At 31.4% G+C, this 23,845-nt stretch overlaps 1 protein-coding gene and 1 long non-coding RNA gene across 2 annotated transcripts in view; one reads left to right on the top strand and one right to left on the bottom strand.

Moving 5' to 3' along the window:
* LOC123662048 (bifunctional glutamate/proline--tRNA ligase) overlaps positions 1-23,845 on the bottom strand; it is a 38,180-nt gene that overhangs the window by 10,207 nt on the left and 4,128 nt on the right. The window contains exons 10-20 of the mRNA XM_045596938.1: positions 22,703-22,847; positions 22,141-22,388; positions 21,284-21,491; positions 20,769-20,966; positions 6,051-6,257; positions 5,019-5,213; positions 4,041-4,235; positions 3,370-3,558; positions 2,393-2,536; positions 1,257-1,364; positions 624-725 (exon numbers count right to left, since the gene is read on the bottom strand). Of these exons, the coding sequence (XP_045452894.1) occupies positions 624-725; positions 1,257-1,364; positions 2,393-2,536; positions 3,370-3,558; positions 4,041-4,235; positions 5,019-5,213; positions 6,051-6,257; positions 20,769-20,966; positions 21,284-21,491; positions 22,141-22,388; positions 22,703-22,847 (1,939 nt within the window). The remainder of the gene's footprint in view (positions 1-623; positions 726-1,256; positions 1,365-2,392; positions 2,537-3,369; positions 3,559-4,040; positions 4,236-5,018; positions 5,214-6,050; positions 6,258-20,768; positions 20,967-21,283; positions 21,492-22,140; positions 22,389-22,702; positions 22,848-23,845) is intronic.
* On the top strand, positions 4,709-5,258 carry LOC123662051. The gene is made up of 2 exons (XR_006744438.1): positions 4,709-4,742; positions 5,096-5,258. It is a non-coding gene; the product is annotated as an uncharacterized LOC123662051 (long non-coding RNA).

The following is a 23,845-nucleotide window of genomic DNA, read 5'->3' as shown; positions in this document are numbered from 1 at the left end:
TAAGCGATTACCGTAGCTTATAGACACCTGCAACACAAGAAGCATCGCAAGCGCGTTGCCGACCTAATCCCCAATCCCCCCCAGGAGCTCTGGTCACCTTACTCACCAACAGGAACACAATACTGCTTGAAAACAGTATTATTTTGCTGTGATCTTCTGTAAGGTCGAGGTACTACCCCAGTCGGGCTGCTCCATATTATGAGCAGGAAATTCCTGCTGTGCCCTACCTCAGTTGTAAATGCTAACAATGCTAATATCTATGTTTTACCTCAGTATAATCTTCGATTTACATAATGGAATACCGGAGCCTATGGACACCTGCAATACCAAGCGTGTTACTGACCCTAACCTGACCCCAACCTAAATTTTATTTTTAATTTAACCAAACAGAACCTTTATTACCTTATTCATTACAAGAACGTACATTTGAAAGCGTTATCTTCTGTAAGGTTGAGGTACTTCCTCAGTTAAGCTGTTCCTAATATTATGTCAGCATTTGGGTATTTTCTGCGTCAATTAAAATACACGGTTTTTAATAGTAATTTAGCCTACTGTAGTACTGCTTGTGCTGTGTTCTGCTAAAATAATATATTTATATAATACACACATATTTTTTTACAAACCTTGTCCGCTTTTTTAGCCTTAAGATCCCTTACAAGGTCACCTTGCTTCGTAACTTCCGCTGCGATTTCATCCCCATTGCCGTTCATTTCTGTACTTGTTTTCTGAATGACAAAAAGAAATATCTTTATCTATTTCCAAACATTTTTTTTATCTATCCTAATATCCAAAAAGGGGGAATCTTTTTTTGTTGTGATACGTCAATCTAGTTAAGATGTTAATAAGAAATATAATATAGTGTCCGACGAAAATAGGGGTTGCAGTCGAAATCGAAACTTTCGTTCAGTTTGTCAAAACAGAAATCAAGACTCACTTGAAACCAAAGTCATACAAATATTTTTATTTTAAAAGATTATCATTCTTATATATAAAATTCTCGTGTCATAATGTTAATTACAATACTCGTCCGAAATGGCTAGACCGATTTTTATGAAATTTTGTGTACATATCGGGTAGGTCTGAGAATCGGCTAAAATTTATTTTTCATACGCCTAAGTTATAAGGGGGGGGGGGGAAAAAGGGGTTAATAACATATATGGTGTATCTGGTAAAACAACGTTTGCGGGGTTAGCTAGTGTTAGTATATAAATAATATAACTATTCACTCAATACAAAATTACTTAATATAAACTTACCTGGTCCGCTTTCTTGTTAGAATCTTGCGTCGGAGCAACAGTCTTGGGCGTCCACTCGGAGCCGGTCAGAGCTTTGTACTGAGCTTTCAAGTTCAAAAGATTTTTAACCTAAAACAAAAAGTACAAGCAATATTTATTTTAATTCTCAATCGAATTACCGTAATTACTGACGAACAAAGTTGTTCCTAAGATTTTAATATCTATACTAATATTGTAAAGCTGAAGAGTTTGTTTGTTTGTTTGCATGAAAGCGCTAATCTCAGGAACTACTGGTCCGAATTGAAAAGGTCTTTCAGTGTTAAGTTAGGTAGCTCATTTATCGAGGACTATAGGCGATATACTATGGTATAACCGCGGGGCGCATCTAGTTTGATAAATAGAATTAAAATCTGCCTAGTTCAGTGATATTTATAACTACTAACAAACTAGCTTAAACTTTAAAACTAGCTGGCCCGGTGAACTTCGTATCGCCAGATTTTTTTTATGATTATACTTCTTTTTTCTAAATTTACTTCTATAGATTGATTGTTGTAACAATAACGAATACAATAAAAAAGAATCACCACTTATTCGTACGGAAGTTATTAGGTCGATTTATATTTATATATCTAATTTCACAGCACAGTTACCTTAGAAACAAATAAAACTATTGGGTATTATGGGTATTTCAACCCAAATGTAAGAGTGTTTATTTGTCTCTTAAGGTTATTCAAGTATTGCGTAAACACTGAAGGGGGGTGGGGGTCTAAGTTTTGCTTATTTTTGATGACATGGGGGGCCGGGGGGGAGGGTCAAGTGGTGGTTACATTAGCAATATCTATTTATTATTTTTGAATAGATTAAGAATATATATACCAATGTTTACGTAAGCTTAGGGGGGAAAGGATAGGGTTTTGCAGACTTTCGCTGACAAGTGGGAGGAGGGGGTTAAAAATTACTAAAATGCTGCTTACGTAATACATGAATGACCCCTAAGTCGTGGGATATATATTTTACTATTTTAAAAGTTTACAAAATATTTATTTCTATAAGAAACAAAACCCTATCCATTCTCACTATTACGAACATAAAGTAGCATTACAAATGCTCTTAAAAAAGCCTACTTCCTTATAGTAAATAATGAATTTTGTGGTAACCTCAACGTCAACCAAGCTTTTATCCGCCTTCTCAGCTTTGAGTTTCCTCACTTTATCGCCCTGAGCTGCGATCTGTGACAGGATAGCTGCCACCTTAGAATCGTCACTGTTGGCAACTGGCTCTTGAGCCTGTGGTTTCCAATCCTATAACATTAGTCAACAATTATTTCATAATTCAAATAATTTATTTTATTTGAAAATTTCTCAGATGTTTTAAAAATATTTTATTTCATAAATAAAATATTAAAATGTATATAAGTATTGCGAAATTTAACTTAAAAATATATTATAATAACATATTGATTTTTTTTTCTTATAAGTTAGATTTAAAAACAAGAAATACGTTTAGACACTGAAGATCATCAAGAGTTATGAACAATATTAAAAATGTGTATTTTTACTAAATATTAAATACAATTATATTAATACAATTTACTATGTACAAAAAATCAACAGTAATTACGACATTTGGAAATTAACTAAATATCTAAACAGCTGTAAAAATTAAATTTTAATATTTGTATAATCAGAGATTTAACGCTTCGTACTTTAATTAAAATTAGTATTTAATACATATACGTCTACACAGAATTATAAATCTTAAGAGAGGTTTAACAGATTAGAAGCAGTTATATATTATTATTATAACCGTGTGATTATATGACACTTTTAATTCTCACAGTTATCAACACTAATATTTATTAACAATAATAATATTCTATCACATAAAACACCTATGATAAAATATGATAAATTCCTACACAATAAAAAACTTATAATAATAATAATAAATTTCCATTTTTATTGTTCTTACAAATAATTTTATAGTGCCAAGTGCCAACATTCTAGGTAGTCAAAATGACCATCGTCGAACATGTTAATAAATATCCCAAAGTTGCCAAGAACATTTAATTCAAATACAAGATAAGTTAAGACTTGTTTGACACAAAGCTCATTTAATAATGTATAATAATCACCTGTCCTGTAGCAGCCTTGTACTTGGCCTTCAAATCAAGTAGAGTCTTAACCGCTTCGTCGATTTTTGCTTTGTCAGACTTAGCGGCTTTGAGAGATCGGACCAAGTCACCTTGCTTCGAAATCTCTGTGTCTAACGCTGAACTGTCAGAGGATGTTTTTGGTGCGGGAGTTGATCCTGGTTTCCAGTCCTAAAATATGAATACGATGTTATAGTCTTGTCACAGGCTGTTGTGCTGGCGGTCGCGGGTTCGATCCTCGCTCACGACATGATACACAAAATACATAGATGTTTGTCGTGACCTGAGCGTTTGTGCTTGTGTACTGTGTGTGTTTCCAGATCCCCGAAACAGGAAAAAATTCCACTAGGGTCCGGTCAGTGTGAAACGTTTCTTTATTTATTTATTATATATGTATAATACATGTAGAAGATAGTTTTTATGTCTGTTGGTTTGAAAAAAATTATTCCAATTTTTTACCTCTATTAAAAAAAATTCAGCCTAGTCAACAAATCCCTAATATAATACATATTTCTTTTTATTACTCCTAAAATATCAAAGTATTTGTTTCTTGGTTTAAGAAGCCTAATCTCAGTAACTCATATATTCAAAATTTATTTATTTAATGCATAGAGAATTTCTATCTAAATTTACAAAATGAAGTTAAACCTTACCTGCCCAGTAGCCGTCTTATATTTAGCTTTCAATTCCAACAATATTTTGACCGCTTCATCAACCTTAGCCTTCTCAGCTTTGCTAGACTTGAGGGAGCGAACCAAGTCACCCTGTTTTGTGATCTCTTGGTTTAGAGAATCTGCGTTGTTAGTAGATGGTGTTGAAACAGGCGCGGTTGCTCCTGGTTTCCAATCCTTTAAGGAAAAATAACGTAACCTATACTTTGAATAGAAATAATTACGAAGTTTCAATGTTACAATATTTATAATTATGTTGTCGAATCCAATAAATAAATCATGCGCGTTTAATAGTTCCCAAGAGGATTTTGTCGGGAGTCTAAAAGCATACATTTCAAACATAAATACAACAAAATGACGACACCCTTGCTCTTGAACGGATTCGAACCCGAAATCAAAAACATTTTTGATGGTCAAAACTTATTGGAAAATATTACAAAGTACTTACAAAAGATAAAGAAGGATTGCTTAGTGTTAAAAGAAATTCAAAACTTTGTATAAAAAAACTGAATAGTTACTAATTTAAAATAGTAACATATAGATATAGACTTTTTAAAGTAATTTCATAGAATTTCATCATCATTTCAGCCTATGGCAGTCCACTGCTGGACATAGGCCTCCACAAGTTCGCGCCAAAAATGGAGTAAACTCATGTCTGTTGCTCATAGTCACCACGCAGGGCAGGTGGGTTGGTGACCGCAGGGCTGACTTTGTCGCACTTAAGACGCTGCTGCCCGTCTTCGGCATGTGTATTTAAAAGCCAGCTGTTGGATGGTTATCCCGCCATCGGTCGGCTTTATAAATTCCAAGGTGGTAGTGGAACTGTGTTATCCCTTAGTCGCCTCTTACGATACTCACGGGAAGAGATGGGGTGGCTATATTCTTTAATGCCGTAGCCACACAGCCAATATATTTAAATTAATAAATATTATAGTAATTAAAATTAATAAATAAACTTACTTGACCAGTCGCTGTCTTGTACTTGGCTTTTAAATCCAATAATTGTTTGACCGCTTCATCTACCTTTGCTTTTTCAGCTTTAGCAGCCTTCAGGGAACGGACTAAGTCACCTTGTTTGGTTATCTCGTTGTTAAGAGAAGACACGTCCTCTTTGGGAGCAGCATATGCAGTTGGAGCCGCGCCTGGTTTCCAATCCTTTAAACAAGTTATTTTTCTTTATTAAAGAGTTTGGAAAGGAAAGGCTAAATGCATTTTTTGTTGCTTGTGAAAAATCATGTTATATTTTATAAGTCTAATAAAAAGACATCCTGTCTTCCTGACTGTCCCGGAAAAAAAAAACTAGCAATTTATCCCTTTTATGTAAAATTAGAAAATTCAGTTGGCTTTTCATATTCACGTGTCCATAATTACGCGCAACTGTTTTAAAAAACTTAAAGAAGAAACTCTACAGAGATATGTACATCGAAAGTGTTAGAGCGCAGTCCAAAATTCTACAGATATCGAAACAGTCTAGAATGCCGTTCTTGGCCTTGGTTATGTAAATTTAAAAGAGATTAATGTCGTCTATACAACTAGCACTCATAAGGTCAACGTAAAAAAGATTATATTAAGGAATAAATATCTGAAGTTTCTTAGACAAGCTGTTGAAAAAAAAATCTAAAAATAGTGCTACTAAACGTACATAAGTTTATGAAACATAGATACAGAACTGATCACGATTCAAGCTTAATTCGGTGAAAGTCTTGCAATTTATTTTGAACTAAACAACAATTAGATAAAGCAATAATTCATGTTATGATTTAAGGTCAATATTTCGGTCCTTTTCCTTTCAAATCGTGATCAATTAAAAGAAATTATAGACTTTGAACATAACAGATCCTTACTAGCAAGGAATATTAGGAATAGACAACTTTTTATGAACTGCTTACATGCGACATTGTTTATTTAACATAACAGGAGATCGAACCAAAATCGAACACTCCTCGCCTCCTCAGGTTTGATAAATAAATTAAAATGTAAAGATATACGAACCTGACCAGTAGCAGATTTATACTGAGCCTTCAGATCCAATAGTGTCTTAACAGCTTCATCGACCTTAGCTTTATCAGCTTTAGCAGCTTTCAGGGAGCGAACAGTATCACCCTGCTTGGTTATTTGTTCGTTTAGCTTAGCTGCATCATTCGTGGGTGTTGGAGCGGGTGCGGTTTGCTTGGCTTGCGTCGTCTGAACTGATTTCGGCTGTTGACAAAATTATTAATTAATAACAATTATTTATATTACTGAAGTAAAACTTCTTTACGGAACGCTTGACTTATGGAGTAAGCTGGTGAATGCATGATTCGAGTGCTACGAAAATTGTGATCGGGCGAAGCGAACGGAAGTTAAGAGGGAGATATAAGTTAGGTGAAGCTAAAGAAGATTTACTTCAGTCGTGTGGTCTAAAGTATACTCGTTTTTTTTTTTTGTAATAACTAATTTTTTTAATGGCGTGGCGTTACGTGGCGTGGGTTCGATTCCATCAACTGCTTTGTGGGTTCATATCATTGATCGACATATTAAAACTCTAACGTTGCACTACTGGGGATAGGCTTTATCTCCATGTAGAAAGCTTGAAGCTTAAACTTCACGTTTATTCTCTCTACAGGTGTCGGATATATTCCCTACTATGAGGTGACCGCTATCAGGTGACAAAAACTGAGACCGACAGTATTCATACACCGGACAGATTTGAATATGTTTATGAGCTGGCTGTGGCCAAAAACATTGGCATTAAGTTCCCTCTTATTCTTTGTACATGCATGAGTCGTAGCGTGATTTTTTTTTAAATGCATTGCAGAAATTTTCTTTTCAATACATAAGCCGGTACAAATAATTCCTTACTCGGTGTCATAACACACAATAACTTCTATCTATACATCTATATTACAGTACATATAGTTACATTATTTAAATATTTTTTCATTATTTAAATCCCACGCTATTTGATTCAAAATTTTATATCGAAAAAACCAGCTAGACGTTAGAGCGGAAATGATGAAATGTGTAATAAATATTTCGTGTTTGATTTTTAAAAACAAAAAGACAAAATAATAGTAACATTATTTAAATATTTTTTCATTGTTTATATCCCACGCTATTTGATTCAAAATTTCAGATTGAAAAAACCATCTAGACGTTAGAGCGGAAATGATGAAATGTGTAATAAATATTTCGTGTTTGATTTTTAAAAACAAAAAGACAAAATAATAATTAAAAAAAGTACTTCTTATTATGCTACGGAATAGATAAATAAAAAAATATATATTAAAAGCATAATAAATTTACAAAATAATATATTGACTGTTTGTTATTTAACGTCTACTCGTCTAGTTAAGTCGTAACTACAAGTTGTGCACACGCTACATGTCGGTAATTTCAGTTATAAATCCACACATATTGTAAACACACAAATACATAAAAATACAAAAAAATATGTAACCATACGCGAACTAATTCCAAATAAATGAAACACTACACATACACGTACAACAAAACATAAATACATATATATTAATAACGAATATAACATACTTTGCACACAGTTAGCGATTAAAATAATAAAATAATAACAGATAAAAAAAAAAACCCACACACGTGTAACACGCGGAACAAAGCAACCGAATGTTTTAAAGTTTTGAACAATTCGCAATCTACGTGGTAGACAGGCGTTGACTTTCACTTTCCGTAGTGAAACATTATTTTGGTCGTACGATGAGATGAACGTCATTATTTAAATTATTTTTATGTTATAAAATGCTAGCTGTGCGACAGTCTAACATGACGAAATTTTACAAACAATTTAAAAAGAATAGTCTTAGGACTACATAGGATAAGACTTTGTATTATTAGCCCCTAAGGACTGTTATTACCTTTTTTTACAATGACGTCTGTCGGTCACAGGACCATTTTTCAAACGTAACGGGATCAGTTGTAGTAATATAATTTTCTCGTATCCTAACAGAAATGTGATTTGCACCTGTGCAACATAATATATTATGTTCGTCGGGTCTCACAACGTTATGAGGATCTTACGAGGTATATATATAGGTAGGTACCTACACTTAAATAACTTATTAGCTTTAAATTTCTAACTAACTAGGTATTTATTTTATTATACAATAACGGTCTTACTTATAAACGTTTCTTAATTTTTAATCAATTGCTTAGCAACGGATTAGCAAAAACCTCACTTATAAACACTATTTAGCGTTAAGAAGTCGTTAAGTAGTGTTTAAATAGCCGTCAAATTTAAACACTGCCGAGGCATAGTTTAACTCCTGCTAAGCGGCAAGATGGCGGATTTCACATAAATCAGCTGTTATATTGTGACGTTTGATCTACTTACTTGCGTGTGTTTGTTAGAAAAAAAAAATTATCATTCTTTGTTTGTTTCTGAACTAAGTAACAGCTAATCAACGTTTATAAGTAAACAAAAGTTAAACATGGATTTGTAGCTTAAGAGCGGTTTAACTAAGCGGTGGCTAAGTATTGCTTAGCGAGATTTTTATAAGTAAGACCGTAAGTGAGTAAAGATACAAATTTATCCTAAATTAGAAACGCCCTTAAAACGTGCTCCGCAAAATAAATTACGAAAGCAGATTTAGATTTATATTTTAAAAATTTTGAGTCTTGTTTTATAGCCGAATAAGTTGCTATAGCCTTCAATATTATACTATCCGGTTGGTTCGCTATTTAGAATTTAATGTGAAACGCTTAAATGCAAGACCAATTGAAAAATAAACATAAAAGTTCATTACTGAGTTTAAAATTGCGTGCCTCCAAGGAAGCTGTGCTTTATTCTCACAAACTGAAAAGTACGAGAAGTGCTTTTTTTTCTACTAGTAAAATTTTCTAATTTGTAATTAAAACTGTAGTAGAAACTAGAAATCGGGACAGTAAAAATTATGTTAGGAGTTGAACCACCATTTACTAATAAAATTTTAAAAAATTAAAATATTTTTAACGTGTTAAACTTACTTACGTACAGTAAGAATTTTATAAAAATCGTTTTTTTTTTTTTGTGCAGTACGGATATGTTACATATTAGAAAATTTTAAACTAGTACGGTGATAATATATCGTGTCTGTAAGTAAAGGCCGCACCGTCTGCGCTTTCTTAGCTTTTTTAGATTTTCCTTTTCCACGCTGTCCCATTAATTTTATCTATCAGTTATAAATGTTCTCTTAAAATGTGATCAAAATCGCAAAGTGACAAAATAACATTTTTTTTTATATCTGCAAGATATATCTACATTTTCCTCCTCACAATCATTACAGCCTATACAGTCCACTGCTGGACATAGGCCTCCACAAGTTTACGCCAAAAATAACGTGAACTCATGTGTTTTGCCCATAGTCACTACGCTGGGCAGGCGGGTTGGTGACCGCAGTACTGGCTTTGTCGCACCGAAGACGCTGCTGCCCGTCTTCGGCCTGTGTATTTCAAAGCCAGCAGTTGGATGGTTATCCCGCCATCGGTCGGCTTTTTAAGCTCCAAGGTAGTAGTGGAACTGTGTTATCCCTTAGTCGCCTCTTACGACACCCACGGGAAGAGAGGGGGTGGCTAAATTCTTTAGTGCCGTAGCCACACAGCACACCTCCTCACAAATTGAGTAATAAATGTTACAATGTAGTATTTGAGTACTAAACAATTAAGCAAAGGAATAGAGTTAAAAACTCGTTTATGTTTTTAATGCTATGTAGTCCATACATTATTATTATCGACGATCAGATCAGAGTCATGGTGAACTTAGCAGTGGGCAGCAGCTGCCAACGAATTAACCAATTTCAGATCTGACTATCCATCATTGATACATTTACAAGATATCAATAAGGCTATCCTTCCGATTTATACAGATCTCAGTAATGAGAACTTATTAGAAAATGGTGTAGTTCGTTTAACCCAGAACAAAAACGAGAGCTACAACCGACTGATATGAAAAATCTCTCAAAATAATTTAGCCGGTTTGACAACTACTTTTAATAGCTATATTTATAACTGATAGTATATTTAACCAACTTACAGGATCATTATATTATTATATGCATACAATATGCCTAAAGAGAGGATAAACAGCGTGTACATTTCGGAGTTCGGACTACAGAGCACGTGAGTGCACGCGGAGAGGAAGAATGGTCCATAGACAACACCAAATCGAGTTATTAGGAGCTGGAGCTTTTAAAACATTAAACGCGTTTTTCTCAAAAATCTGTCTCCAAAGTCGGTGAACACTGAACAACCTTGTTGGAAAATAACTAAACCGATCCGTCTCAGTTTTTAAATACAACTTTTTGAAATCCAACTTGGGTTTTTTCTATCCGACCAATATTTATTTTTATATAAAAAATATACTAGTGAAAAACGATATTTCTGTTTTGTTGAAAAAAAAAATCGGTTAACACTTCAATTAATTACTAGATAATATAATACTTTAAAGATATCTGTTTGGTTTTTATAAGTTCAGATGATTAAACTATAAATGCTATTCAAAAGTAAAATCATAAGAAATGTCATCAAAATTATTCAAAATGAAACATAAGTACATAATAAAAACAAAATTTATATTATACTTTGATGAATAAATAGGTTTCATAATAACTACTGGAGTCTGAATACTTGCTGAATTCGCGAAATACAATCAGACCTCGTTCCGTATACTTTAACATTACATTAGTTTCATTAAACGGTCTTTGTAGTTTGTGTCTGTTCATTTTTTTATCAACATTAAGCGAATTGTTTTTAGCTTAATAACGTTTTTTTTTTTTATATTATTTCCTTCAAAACCATTATTACCAATTTCCAAACGTATTATCTTCAAAAGCAAAAGGTCAAAAAGTTTTGAATGTCAAACATAAAAATAATCTGATTTTATTTAGTTTTTTACTAAAATTTATGTGCCTGATAATTATTAAATAACGATTTATTCATTGATTGTTCAAAAAAAGTAAAAATTGAACGTAAAAAAATATAGAAGTATAAAATATAAATTTTAACCGTAACGTTATTGTGTACGAAATTTACGTGATTATGATTTATTGTACTGCGATGCAGTTAACAACTTTTTTTTTATGTGGGTATTATTTAATCAAAACGAAGAAGTTACGTTTTATGTTCTCAGCTATTATTTATTTCAAACATTTAAAATCAAAATGGGGAAAACAAATAAAAATATTAAACATACGAGGAAAGTAATACTTTTAAAATGTGCAGACAAAAAGGAAACTCTTATTTTATCAAAAACTGTCAAAAGAACTAAGGAAAAACTAACAATAAAAGTTAAATGTAACACAAAGATAAAAAAACGATTGATTGATAGTGAGTCAAAAGAAAAATATCCCTTTCTTCAAAAAATCTTGAAAGACAGGATTGTTCCGTGTTGCTGCAGAGAAAAATGTTTCAAAAAGCAGAAAATTAAAAAACCTATTAAAAAAGAAAAATGTAATAGAGGGTTAAAAACTGTAAGTAATTTATTTTTTCCTTTATATAATTGATGGTTTGCTCAATAGAGTACACTATAACTGCCTGCTCTAGGGTTGTGGGATACATTCCTATCCTCTTTAACAGTTACTGTTAACAAATACAGATATTTAGTTATTACCATAGAAACAGACAGCAATGTGTTAAACATACATATTTATATCATTAAGAAATTCCTAGATTTATTTTAGTTTTCACCTAATAACAATGATGTCTTAGAATATTTTTTCTAATCTATAAAGGAGAAGACTCTTAAAAGACGTGAAATGTTCCTGTCATCGATATCGTCAACAAGCAATGAACTAAATAATAACTCTATATATGAAAACATTAGTTCTGATGATTTTAGTTTCTCAACAGACGATGAGATAGAAAGTTTAATGCAGTCAACTAGAAGGGTCAGTTAATATACTTTTCTTACTTTTTATCTTATTACATTAAAAATGTGTTTATGTTAATTTTCCTGTTTAAAATCAATTAGTTTAAAAATGTGATTTACTCGAGTGTTTTAAACATGTGTGCATACTAATGTGTATTAAATATTTTCAGAGAATGAAGGATTTAGACGATGATTGGAGCTTATTAGATAAAAGGTCTTCTAATCTAGTTTCCAAAAAAACGGAAAAAATGTATTCCTCTATAAATTCTCTTGACACTCTTATCCTTGAAGTGGATGATACAAAACATTCAGAACTGTATGATATACATAATGACGTTTACTCTCATACAGTAAATACAGAAACAGAATTAAAGTATGACTATCTTGAGACAAACAATAATGATACAAAATTTAATCATGTTTTTATGGATGAACAAACACTATGTAATAATATGAATAAAGATTACTTTGAAAAGAATATAGTTGCAATGGTTCCAAAATTGGACAATGATTCTGACACCATTCAAAATTTAAAAATAAACAATATTTGCAAAAAGTGAGAAATTTATGAGAATTTGTAACATTGTTGTAACTAGTACTTATTATTTTAAATACAATAAAAGATTGTTTTTTTTTTTTCAAATATATGTTTATAATTATTTCAACAATTGTGATATAACTTAACATAATTTGAAATGTAACAGATAGAAAATACCAATGTATAATTAACAATACATAGGTAATTATATTTTGTTTCTAATTTTTAATTATTCGCTGAATAGCATTGGTATATCATTTTAAACAGTAAATATATGTAAAGAACAAAATTAAAAAGAACTGTTTGTATTTTTATTTATATTGTAATAAATTAAATATATTATTATTTTAGTGCATATAATTTGTCAAATTATTTTTTTGTACGTAATATGATAAAAAACAATGCTAAAAGTTAAATGTTATAAATTCATTTCAATTTTATTTTTTTTATATGTAGGGTACATACGTTCTTGTAAATTGCATTAAATTTTTTTTTATAAATCATTAGTATTTTAATTTAGGTACTTAAAAGAAGTTCGCCTTTCAGTTTCTACTATAAAGTTTCAAACTACAATGCGCTGAATAGACGTTTTTTTTTGTTTTCAATGACGCGTATATTTTTCCGTGTTGGTATGGTTTTATATTACATAGACTGTTATTAGCCTTCTGATTTCTTTTAAATACAGAAACAAACTATTATTTAAAATGTATTAATTTAAGTGCAATTATAATTGTGTTTGCAGGCCAACGAAAAAAAAACGGACTTCAATTATATCTACAAGTAATACAACGTAGGTAGACAAAAAAAATGTCAAGTAAATACGCATTATCAAAGATTACTCCAAAAGTTGTAATCAGATCTCGATAAAATTTAAATATAACCACATGATAAATATTGGCTTTCGATTAAATTAAAAATCATCAAAATCGGTACACCCAGTAAAGAGTTATGCGGATTTTCGAGTTTCGCTCGATTTCTCTGGGACCCCATCATCAGATCCTAGTTTCCTTATCATGGTACCAAACTATGGATATCTTCTTTCCAACAAAAAAAGAATTGTCGAAATCGGTCCATAAACGACGGAGTTATCCCCGAACATACATAAAAAAAACATACATATACGGTCGAAGTGAGTAACCTCCTCCTTTTTTTGAAGTCGTTAAAAATAGGGATATCAGAGTTATTTACCTAATGATCAGGAATAACTATTTTAGAACTATGCAACCCCATGGCTAACTACACTTTTTCTTTATTGAACTAGATCGGCAAACAGGCGTACGGCTCACCTGATGGTAAGCAACTACAGTAGCTTATAGACGTCTGCAACACCAGAAGCATCGCAAGCGCGTTGCCGACCCCATCCCCAGTTTCCTCCAGGAGCTCTGGTCACCTTACTCACCAACAGGAACACGATATTGCTTGAAAACTTAGCTGTGATCTTCTGTAAGGTCGAGGTACTACTGGGGTAGTCGGGCTGCTCCATATAATGAGCAGCAGATTTCCTGCTGTGCCCTACCTCAGTTAAAGGCCTACTAAGGCAGCGTTCCACTAAGCATCCGCAACGCGTATTCTATCGTTCCACCTTAGGCCCGTGGTCGTCGTGAGCGATCGCTCGACGTCATAGGTGACGTCATTGTTCGTGACCACAACGGGCCCAATTCGCCCGCAAAATATAGGTGGGTCAAAGTTGGCTTTCATCAAAACGTGGCGGGATTTTTTAAAAAATAACTGTCATTGTCAAATTGTGAATGTTCTCTCATTCGATTAGGCAAAAACTGAACAATAATATTCCGGGAATCCATGTTGAATTAAATTTTACTCCAATCCATGCAAAATACTTACAACTTTCTCTCTAACTTTACTCACAACTCCCATAGCTTTATGTTTCCACCATGCCGCCATATTGCGAGCACACAGCCGACACCTGAAGGCGCCCAAATATGCGTCCACTTATAAAATTCACCTACAAGTACAACGCCCACGGCATTTTTTACCTTAGGGAACGGTAATTTCAGCGGTCGTGGTCGACGGTGTTGGGGGCTTTAGGTGGAACACGCCCTAATAGCCATCAAAAACAAGTGTGAATTGTGATCAAGTGACATTATTTGAATTGTTACGTTTGATTTAATATAACGTTCATTGTATTTACCTATTTATTTATTATTATAGAAATAAGTGTTAATACATATTATTCCATGTTACATGAATCGATATCGCATATAAAACAACGGAAGGAAATTAAACATTTCTTAACAGCGTAAAATTGTAAGTTAACAGTCTCGTACTTTCAAAATATTATTTTAGTTTCATGTGATTTTTAAATTAATAAAACATATTATTAAATTCTTCGTAATTAAGCCGACAACCTTTTGACACCTCTAGTTATTTGTTTGACGATTATGGTTATTGCTCAGTTTGAATGAATCAAATCGCAATATTATTAAGCCTATAAACATTTTCAATAAACAAAATTCAAATAGATCTTTGGCTTTTTACCGATTTTACATAAACAAACTATAGCTTAATAAATAAAAAAGAAATATTTAACACTAGAAAGTTAATGTGCGCGGTGCATGTAAATCAAATCTATCACTGTATCTTTTTAACTGACGCGTTCCAAAGCTAGTGTTTCCATGCCAACTCTGTCCTCGTTCAACCCGTCTGAAAGATGAATACTGCTGTTCAGTAAGTACCATGGTTTACTTGCTATGATTACGCTTAGCGCCTGCCTGGGAAGCGCATGTTTATCTTTTGTGTAACTGTGTTTTTTCGTTTCATTTTGTTACTTGTCACATATGTACACATGTATATATAATTAACATAGTATAAGTTTATCATAATTAATAATTTATATAGTTTCTAGTAGTGTTATAACATTATAATATGAAACAAACGAAGATTTCTGAAGATTTGAAAAACATCGATTCTCAAGTTGTTGGTACATCTATATTCTATTTCAATGGACCTTAATCCCTAACATCATTCAAGACAAACCGTTCAAGATGCTATATATGTTGTCTTCATGTGATAAAGATGCTGCTACAAACTGACAAATCTGAGATAATTTTTTAAATTTTACAACAAAACTAAAGGCAGTGTCAACACATTTGATCAGATGAGTTCTTCGCTGTATTGTTGTAAAAAGGCTAATATGGTAAATAATAATGTTTTATGGTATTTTAAATGTAGGTTTTATGATTTCTTATATAATTTAATTCACAATGTTTTATCCAAACAAGAAAAAACCATTAAACCCTATAAATTTAACTAGCTCGTTGGTGCAGTTTGTAGTGGCCCTGCTTTCTGCTCCGTGGGTTATGAGTTCGATTTCTGCCTGAGACGGGGTGTAATATTTATAAAAATAAATATATTTAGCTATATCAGCCGGCTGTTACCAAGAACACGAGCATTAAGTTGTGTACCTTAGGAACAGACAACCGTGTCTGTATGTTATAAGATATTTATATTTATTTAAAATAAAAAAATTAGATGAAAAACTATCCACTGAAATGTCTACACTGTGAATGCGATCTAGATTACAAATTGCTTCTTCCTACTTACTTGCTCAAGAGACTGATGAAGAAGCTAAAGTTCTTACTGTGGCTTATGTACAGCAAAAAATAAAAGAATGTTGCAGGTGTCGTGTATAAAGTGTAAAAGACTGCGTTTGGTAAACATAAAAAAGATGTTTTCCAGTAATTTTCATAATTATACTGATTATATCCTTATTTATTTGGTACTAAGTTACTAAGACAAAATACTACAAATGTCACTTATTTTTCAAGCAAAAATTCTTAAATATTGTTTCTACTACAATTATGTCTAATTTTTGTTACTTTTTGTAAATTCCAAAAATTTCTAACAATAAACAAATAGTATCACATATTTGTATTTTAATTTATTAATAGTCTAAAATTGAACTAAATTTAAAAGAATTATATTACTTACTTTAATTTGTAAGTAAAACCACCTAAAACATTCTCTATGTTGCAGTACAGCTTTAATATTTTGCAAAAAGAGCTGAAAATAGTAATGTGCTAAAAATAAATTAAGTACTTTTATTTGTTTCAATATTATTTGGGTCAATACTTTTTTCTTCTTTCCAGAGATGCAATGCCTAAGGTAAGGAAAATAGATAAATTGACTTTTTTTAAGTGATATTAATAATAAAGTAGTCAATAAGGAGGTTAATACTGTAAGGTTTTTGTGGTACTTTTAAAATAATATTATATCAATATATTGGTCAATGCCAATAAAGTAAAATAATAGATGTTAAAGCTATTTAAAAAAACCGAAGGTAAGATAAATAAGAATATATGTGGTAGCCAAAAAAAATAATATAGAAGTATTACATGTAGTCATAGTGTATCCTAAAAAATACTAACTAAAATGTATATTTTATTGTTGGATAATTATTTTTCTCTATGTAAAAGCCCCAATATTGTTATACTATCAGCACCACTATGTTATCCCCCGTCACCTAAGAGCCAAAAAGCGGAAAATGAAACGGTGAATAGCATATAACTTATTGTATTAATTGAATACTTTTCAAAGATTTTAATGAATTGTTTAATATATTTCACATATTATATTATGTATTTTATAAATTACTGTATGTATATTAATTTTATTTTAACTTAATTTTTTCCTTAAATAAAAAAATATAAGTTATTTAATTATAGTTAAAAACGATTACTATAAAAATTTCTAATTTTATGTTCTAAACAGCAAACTCTATCACCTCAGCATGTTGACTTAAGTTTTCTGGACGATTTTAATATTGATGAAATAGTTGAATGTCTGAACAACTGTGACGACAATGATAACACTGTACAAGAAACTTCAGGTGTTATTGATTTACCAGATAAATTGGTTAAATATAATGAAAATAAAGTGACAATTTCATGTAGTGAAAACCGATTAAAGACAAATGATAATGATGAAAAATCTGATACAATTGAGCTTGAATCAACAAAAAAATCAGATATTACTCTTAATAATGAAGAAAACGAGATACAAAATGAAATTATAACAAATATTTTAGATAATAATAATTCTGACAGAATAACTGAAACAAACACATTGAGGAGTGATAATTTTAATACACAATCTGATTCAACTGCAGTAGAGTATACTGTTAAAAACACAACATGCACGGAAGCTAAAATAATTGAAAAAGATACAGAGCAAGACTCAATAGATCATACTAAAATGCCTTTGAAAAATGTAAACAAAAATGAGGATATTATAATCAATAGCAAAAATTGTCAAGATACCAAAGAGTTCCTAAATAATAAACCTAATATTACAAACATAGATAATACTAATGAATCTCAAGACAATAGTATAAACTTAACTCCTAAAAATACAACAAATATTGTAAATCCAGTTGTAGATATAAAAGCTACAGTCCTAAATGAGGGCAAAGAGCTTATGAAAGAAAGGACTTCATCTACTACAAGTCTTAAAAGTGTTGTAAGCAAATCCGACAATAATCTATATCAAAAGTTAGAAAAAAGAATGTTTGATTATCTACATAAAACATATTCTGTAGAATCAGTAGTACATTATGGTCAATTCTCTAAAATATTTAAATGCAAAGATTCTTCTGGCAAGCAGTATGCAATTAAAATGTTAAAGTTTGTATCTGTATCTTAGTTTACTAATATGTTGGTAAAAAAAATATGTATATGTTAGCATAATGTTACAATTTTTTTTTTTTTCAGTAAGCAATCAGACAGGTTTTATCTTGGCATAAATAAGGAAAATATGTTGAGGAGATTGCAAGCCGAAATTCCAAAAGAAAATTTATTCCTCGTTTATTGCTCACAAAGTTTTTCATTCAATAGATATTGGTGTTTTTTAATGGATTTCTACCCGAAAAACTTAAAACAAGCGCTCGAAGAGTCGTCCAAACCATTTCATATAGATTTAGTTCAAGAACTTGGTAGGCAGCTAGTAGCGGCTGTTACTTTATTAAGAAATAATAATGTTGTTCATTCTGGTAAGTGGATTTGATGGAAATGATTTATTTTATACTTTTTGTTTTTTTTTTTTTCAAATACATTTTTTTAATTTCATTTTTACTTTTAGATATAAAACCTAGTCACATTTTACTGAATAGTTCTCAAAACTGTTTAAAATTGTGTGGATTTGATAGTACATACTATATAGAAGAGGCTTTAATTAAACCAAATATTGGTTCAGTAAACTACCGTCCTCCAGAAGTAATATTAGGTTACTCAGCCGGCTTCAGCGTCGATGTATGGTGCACAGCTTTAGTTTTGTACGAAATGACAACAGGCACACAATTATTTCCTGGGGATTCCAACTTAAATATTTTAAACAAACAAATTTGTGCACTTGGTAACATACCTCCTGATATGTTAAGTAATTCTCGCTATACATCCCAATACTTTATCGGCGGTATATTTAGAAAGCGACTTTATTTTAAAGAGGTTGGTGTTTTTAAATTAATAACTTTATGTTAAATGTTTGAACATATAAAATTAATTTATAAGTGTACAGATTCTAATATAGAAAATTTTATATTTTATCTTAGTAAAAACAGGGTAGCTATTAAATAAAATGACTTACAAAACGATAAAGTTGTGCATTCATATTCCATAACTTTTTTTATCTGATAGACAAATTAAATTTACACGACAATTTTTTTTTCAATTTATACCTTTAAAATATTTAATTAAACATCGAAAAATCATACATGTACATAATTTATACATATATATTATTATGTATATTATTTTTTATGTAAAGTAAATAAGGACTCGTTAAATCATTAGAGATAAAAAATTATATGCTTTTTAATAAAATTATATGTTTTCAGAAAGCAGTATTTACAAATAATTTTAACAAGTATAAGAAATTATATAAAACTGTTTATGCTGCCTACTACAATAACTGGGCGTCGACGAGAACGAAAATACAGAAATCGAATGATTTCAAAAAAATTAAGTCCCTCCTTAAGCTACTTGTACAAATGTTAACTATTCATCCCAAATATAGAATTACTATTGAATTTGTTTACGCTAATCCGTTCGTTTATGAGATGTATGACTGTTAGTTTCCTTAGTAATACCAAATACTTGAATCTTTTTGAAATATTGAAATTGTACTACTATCGTGTATTAATATTAAGTTTGATACTATATCTAAGAGAGTTAGTGAGAAACTAACTTGTTTCTTTTTTGTTATCTATAAATGGATTTACGTTTTTCTTCGAATTGAAATGTTTTTGATGATGTTGAGGTAATTTCTTAATACCTACCTTATACTATAAATTAAGTAAAATACAGTGATTTAGAAAATTCTTCTAGTTTTTTTTATTTATCTAATCTGGTTAGACTACATTTATACAGTACATATCTTTTTCTATATTTTTTTTCTCATGCTTATTACTGTCAGGTTTTAATTATATTTTTGCAATAAAGCATGTGCTTACGTTTATATCGTTTAAATATTCTAACATTGGTAATATTAAATAAGTATCTGATATATTTTTTTACACATATAATATATTTTTTTTTATAATCCGTATTCAATATGTAAAAAATGCTATACTCAACAATGTTAAAAAAAAATAGTGTATCTGCATTTAAATAAAAAAATTCTCTTCTCACTTAAAATTAATGTCCAGCATAATGAAATTACCCAATATAACTTTTTGTAATCTGAGTATAAAAGTAGAAAAAGCACATAAAATAATATAAGCAAGTAAGAAATGATGATTTTCACTGTTTAAAAGGTTCTCATTAATCTGTGTATTAATCGCACTTGCTAGTTTTTCGTTTATATTAAAATATAATCTACCCTCCTTTTTGTTTCTGCACAATTTCATAACATGTTTTATAACAATGCAGTTATGTTTGCTGTAAAGAACATGATACCCACCAGAGTAGCAGATGATGTAGTACATGAGAAATGGAAATAGTTACCACATCTACATTCAATCGAGACAAGTAGTCTTGAGGTAGGGCACTGCAGGGAACATCTTGCTCAAAATTGGAGCACCCCGACAGGGGTAGTTTGAAACAAGTACCTCAATCACCTCACATTTAAATAACATTGCTCTTAAGTAGTGTTGTGTTCCTATTGTGAGTAAGGTTGCCAGAGCACCTGGGAGGGGGGGGGGGGGATTGGGGTGGAGTCGGTAACGAGCTTGCGATGCTTCTGGTGTTTCACGCGTCGTAAGGTTTTGGTAACAGCTTTCAATCAAGCAGGCCGTAAGCTTATTGTAATAAATAAAGAAGAAATGGAGGTAATTTCACCCATTGCCTCTCCCCTGGATCCTGTAGACTCCACTCACCTGCCCTGGCATTTCCTTGGTATGTCCATCTGGTACATGGAACAACACCAACGGCGTGGCGCGACATGTGTGGGGGGAGGGCGGAGCGGCGGCCACGTCCACTCTGAAGAACCCGCGCCTCTGTAGCTGGATGATATCTCCTTGTTTCAGCTTGCTTAGTTCTGGCTCGCCCAGCATTGGGATTTCCCACTGAAACAAAATTATGTCTTAGAAATTTTAAGATAGAATAATATAATCTATACAAAGAAAAGTGAATAACTTGTATGGGCTAAGCGCAAGAATCGAGAGTGACTGGATCAATTCTAGTCGAGTATTTTTTAAATTTTCTTAAATTTAAAAACTTAGATGCTCTGAAAATGTTAAATCTTAGAAAAGGCTACTGCTACAATTATTTTTAATAGTAATAACGAAATGAAATACTATTATTAACAAATTACATATATTTTAAACACACGCATTAAGATCTGACAGGTACAGTCTGTTACGATAAAAAAATTGTCACTTACCCTGGTCTGATGTCCAATATACTGTTTGAAGTCCTCATCTTTGCCTAGTAACGGTTTTGATATAATGTGATCGAAATACACACAGTAAGTTTCCACCATAGGAGATTGTGGTGTGTCTGCAAGCCAGGTTAGTTTTAATGTCTTCTTGTAGTCTTTGTTCTCAAGGTTTGGTGTAGCATCTATACTTGTTACAGTACCATCTGCTGCCCTGGTAAATGGAATATTTTATTTCTTATATTTTTTAATAAAAGTATATTTTTTTTACTGACAACCGTAATGAAACAACTTTTTCGGATTTTATCGCGGTTTATTAAGTTTTTTAAATGCCCGACGTTTTGGATACTTTACAGTAACCATGGTCACGGGAGAACTCCTCCCATGGTTCCCATAGACTCTCCATCTAAAAAACTTAATATTTAATACCTAATAGTTATTTGTAGCCTTGTATACTTGTATCTGCTAACTCGCTGTCAAGCAGCTTGGTAGATAAGGTCCTAACCTTTTATTTAGAGAAGTGACCTTTACCTAGCAGTGGGACGTTGGCTGTACTAACTTAAGATATTTCTAGTTTTATTTTAATTATGCTTAGAATATGACCATTTCTTACTTTTTGTTTTCGATAACTATACAGAACCTTACGCAAATATTAGATCTTACTATCATTGACTACTTGTAGTGTAATTCGTATGCCTTTTACCGTGTCACTGACACGCAAAACTGCGTATTTGTACGTTCACGCACACTAAAATGTAGTTAATACTACTATAAATACTTAATATGTTTGTAAAGCTGTCTATTACGTCATCAAACATAAAATTTACTAACGCGCTAAAATCTATTTGAAGGTTAACACTTACTTGTGAATTTTGTCAATCATAACATTTCCATAGTTGATAAACGTAGCATTTTCTCCTTCCTTCAACGTTTTCGCATCGACTTGGTCTATGAGCAGTCGTTTAGATACCCAAACGGTTTTGTTACCCACGTCCGGGTTTTTGGGGTGTAATGCCACATTCAAAGTACTATCAGATTCGATTCCTTTAAGATTGACGGTTACTGGGTTCATTTCTAATGCAGTGTAGCGAGGTGCGATTGGATCTATCACCTAAAAATTAAAAAAAGTATATTTTTTTGTTAAAGATTTAATTTAGTATTATTAGTAGTATTTAAGTAAATTTGTAATGTTTATTTTATTTTTCATTAGTAAAAAGTTATCTGCAAAGTTAAAAATAAACTTGAAGAAGTAGGCATGAATGAATTTCTTATAAAAATTATTTTTCTAAGAAAATACACAAATGCTTGATATAGGTATATATTTATGAAATTTTTAATTTAAACAAGAACATAACGCAAATAACAATTAAAACAATCATACCAGTAAGTAATGCATATAATATAAGTGTGATAAATAAATGGTACCTTCTTATTAATAGCCCAGATCTTGTCCCACTCCATGAAAACTACGGAACGGCTTGACCCCTGAGCGTTAATGAATTGTCTTAACCCTTCTACTGTCAACCCCCGCCTTAGTACACCGCGCACCGTCGGCATGCGTGGGTCGTCCCTGGATAACGACAATCAATATTAGTGAAATACAAATAAATATATTACTTGCGGTAAAGCGGTATAAGTAAGCCTATAATTTTGATATCTTTGGTAACACTTTTATATTGACTAGTGGTCGCCCAGTGATCGAAATTCGACCATAATTTAAATTATAACTTTGAACATTATTAAGGTACTGTTGTCAAAGACTAACTTGTATAATAATAAACAATAGAGTATTTATATGCGTGTCAAATACATGGTAGTGTGTGTAATGATTTCTTTAGTGATTTAATGTATTTTTATGTATAATTTAAATTATTATAACTTAATGGATACAAAATTTTTGCTTCCCATATTAATATATGTATAGAAGATTACTTTCTAGAAATGTATTCTTGGTAGATAACATACTGTTTTATAAATAAATAAATATGTAAATATACTTTATTGTACACTCATAAGATTTTACCAAGAATTTTTTTTAAAGAAAAATAATAATATATACAAAAGGCTGTTTGACAAAAGAGCTATAACAACCAAACAACCTTTAACAACATTTATAATAGGATGAAAGTTCACCTATTAGCTTATTTACACACAGAAAATAATCTAACAATGAATTCTTAAATATTGACCCTCTAAAATGAATACATATTTATCGCCTGATTTTTTTTTCTTAAATAAAAAATTACATATTATATCAAAATAAAATATAGTCCATCTTTCAAGTTGGATGAAACTGCACACGATGTGCAAATTTGATTACAATCAGTTAAGCAGTTTAGGAGTCCATTGCGGACTAACAACGTGACGCGTAATTTATATATATTAAGATAATCACTTGAAAGATATGAACTGAAAAACTTTCTAATATCATCATCATCTTCATCCTCATTACTTCAGCCTATCGCAGTCCACTGATGGACATAGGCCTCAACAAGTTCGCGCAAAAATGGCGTGAACTCATATGTTTTGCCCATAGTCACTATGCTGGGCAGGCTGGTTGATGACGGC

Source organism: Melitaea cinxia, chromosome 18 (genome assembly GCF_905220565.1).
Source record: "Melitaea cinxia chromosome 18, ilMelCinx1.1, whole genome shotgun sequence".
Lineage (NCBI taxonomy): Eukaryota > Metazoa > Arthropoda > Insecta > Lepidoptera > Nymphalidae > Melitaea > Melitaea cinxia.
The sequence above is the reverse complement of the archived record's forward strand: the minus strand, read 5'-3'. Positions and strand labels throughout refer to the sequence as shown.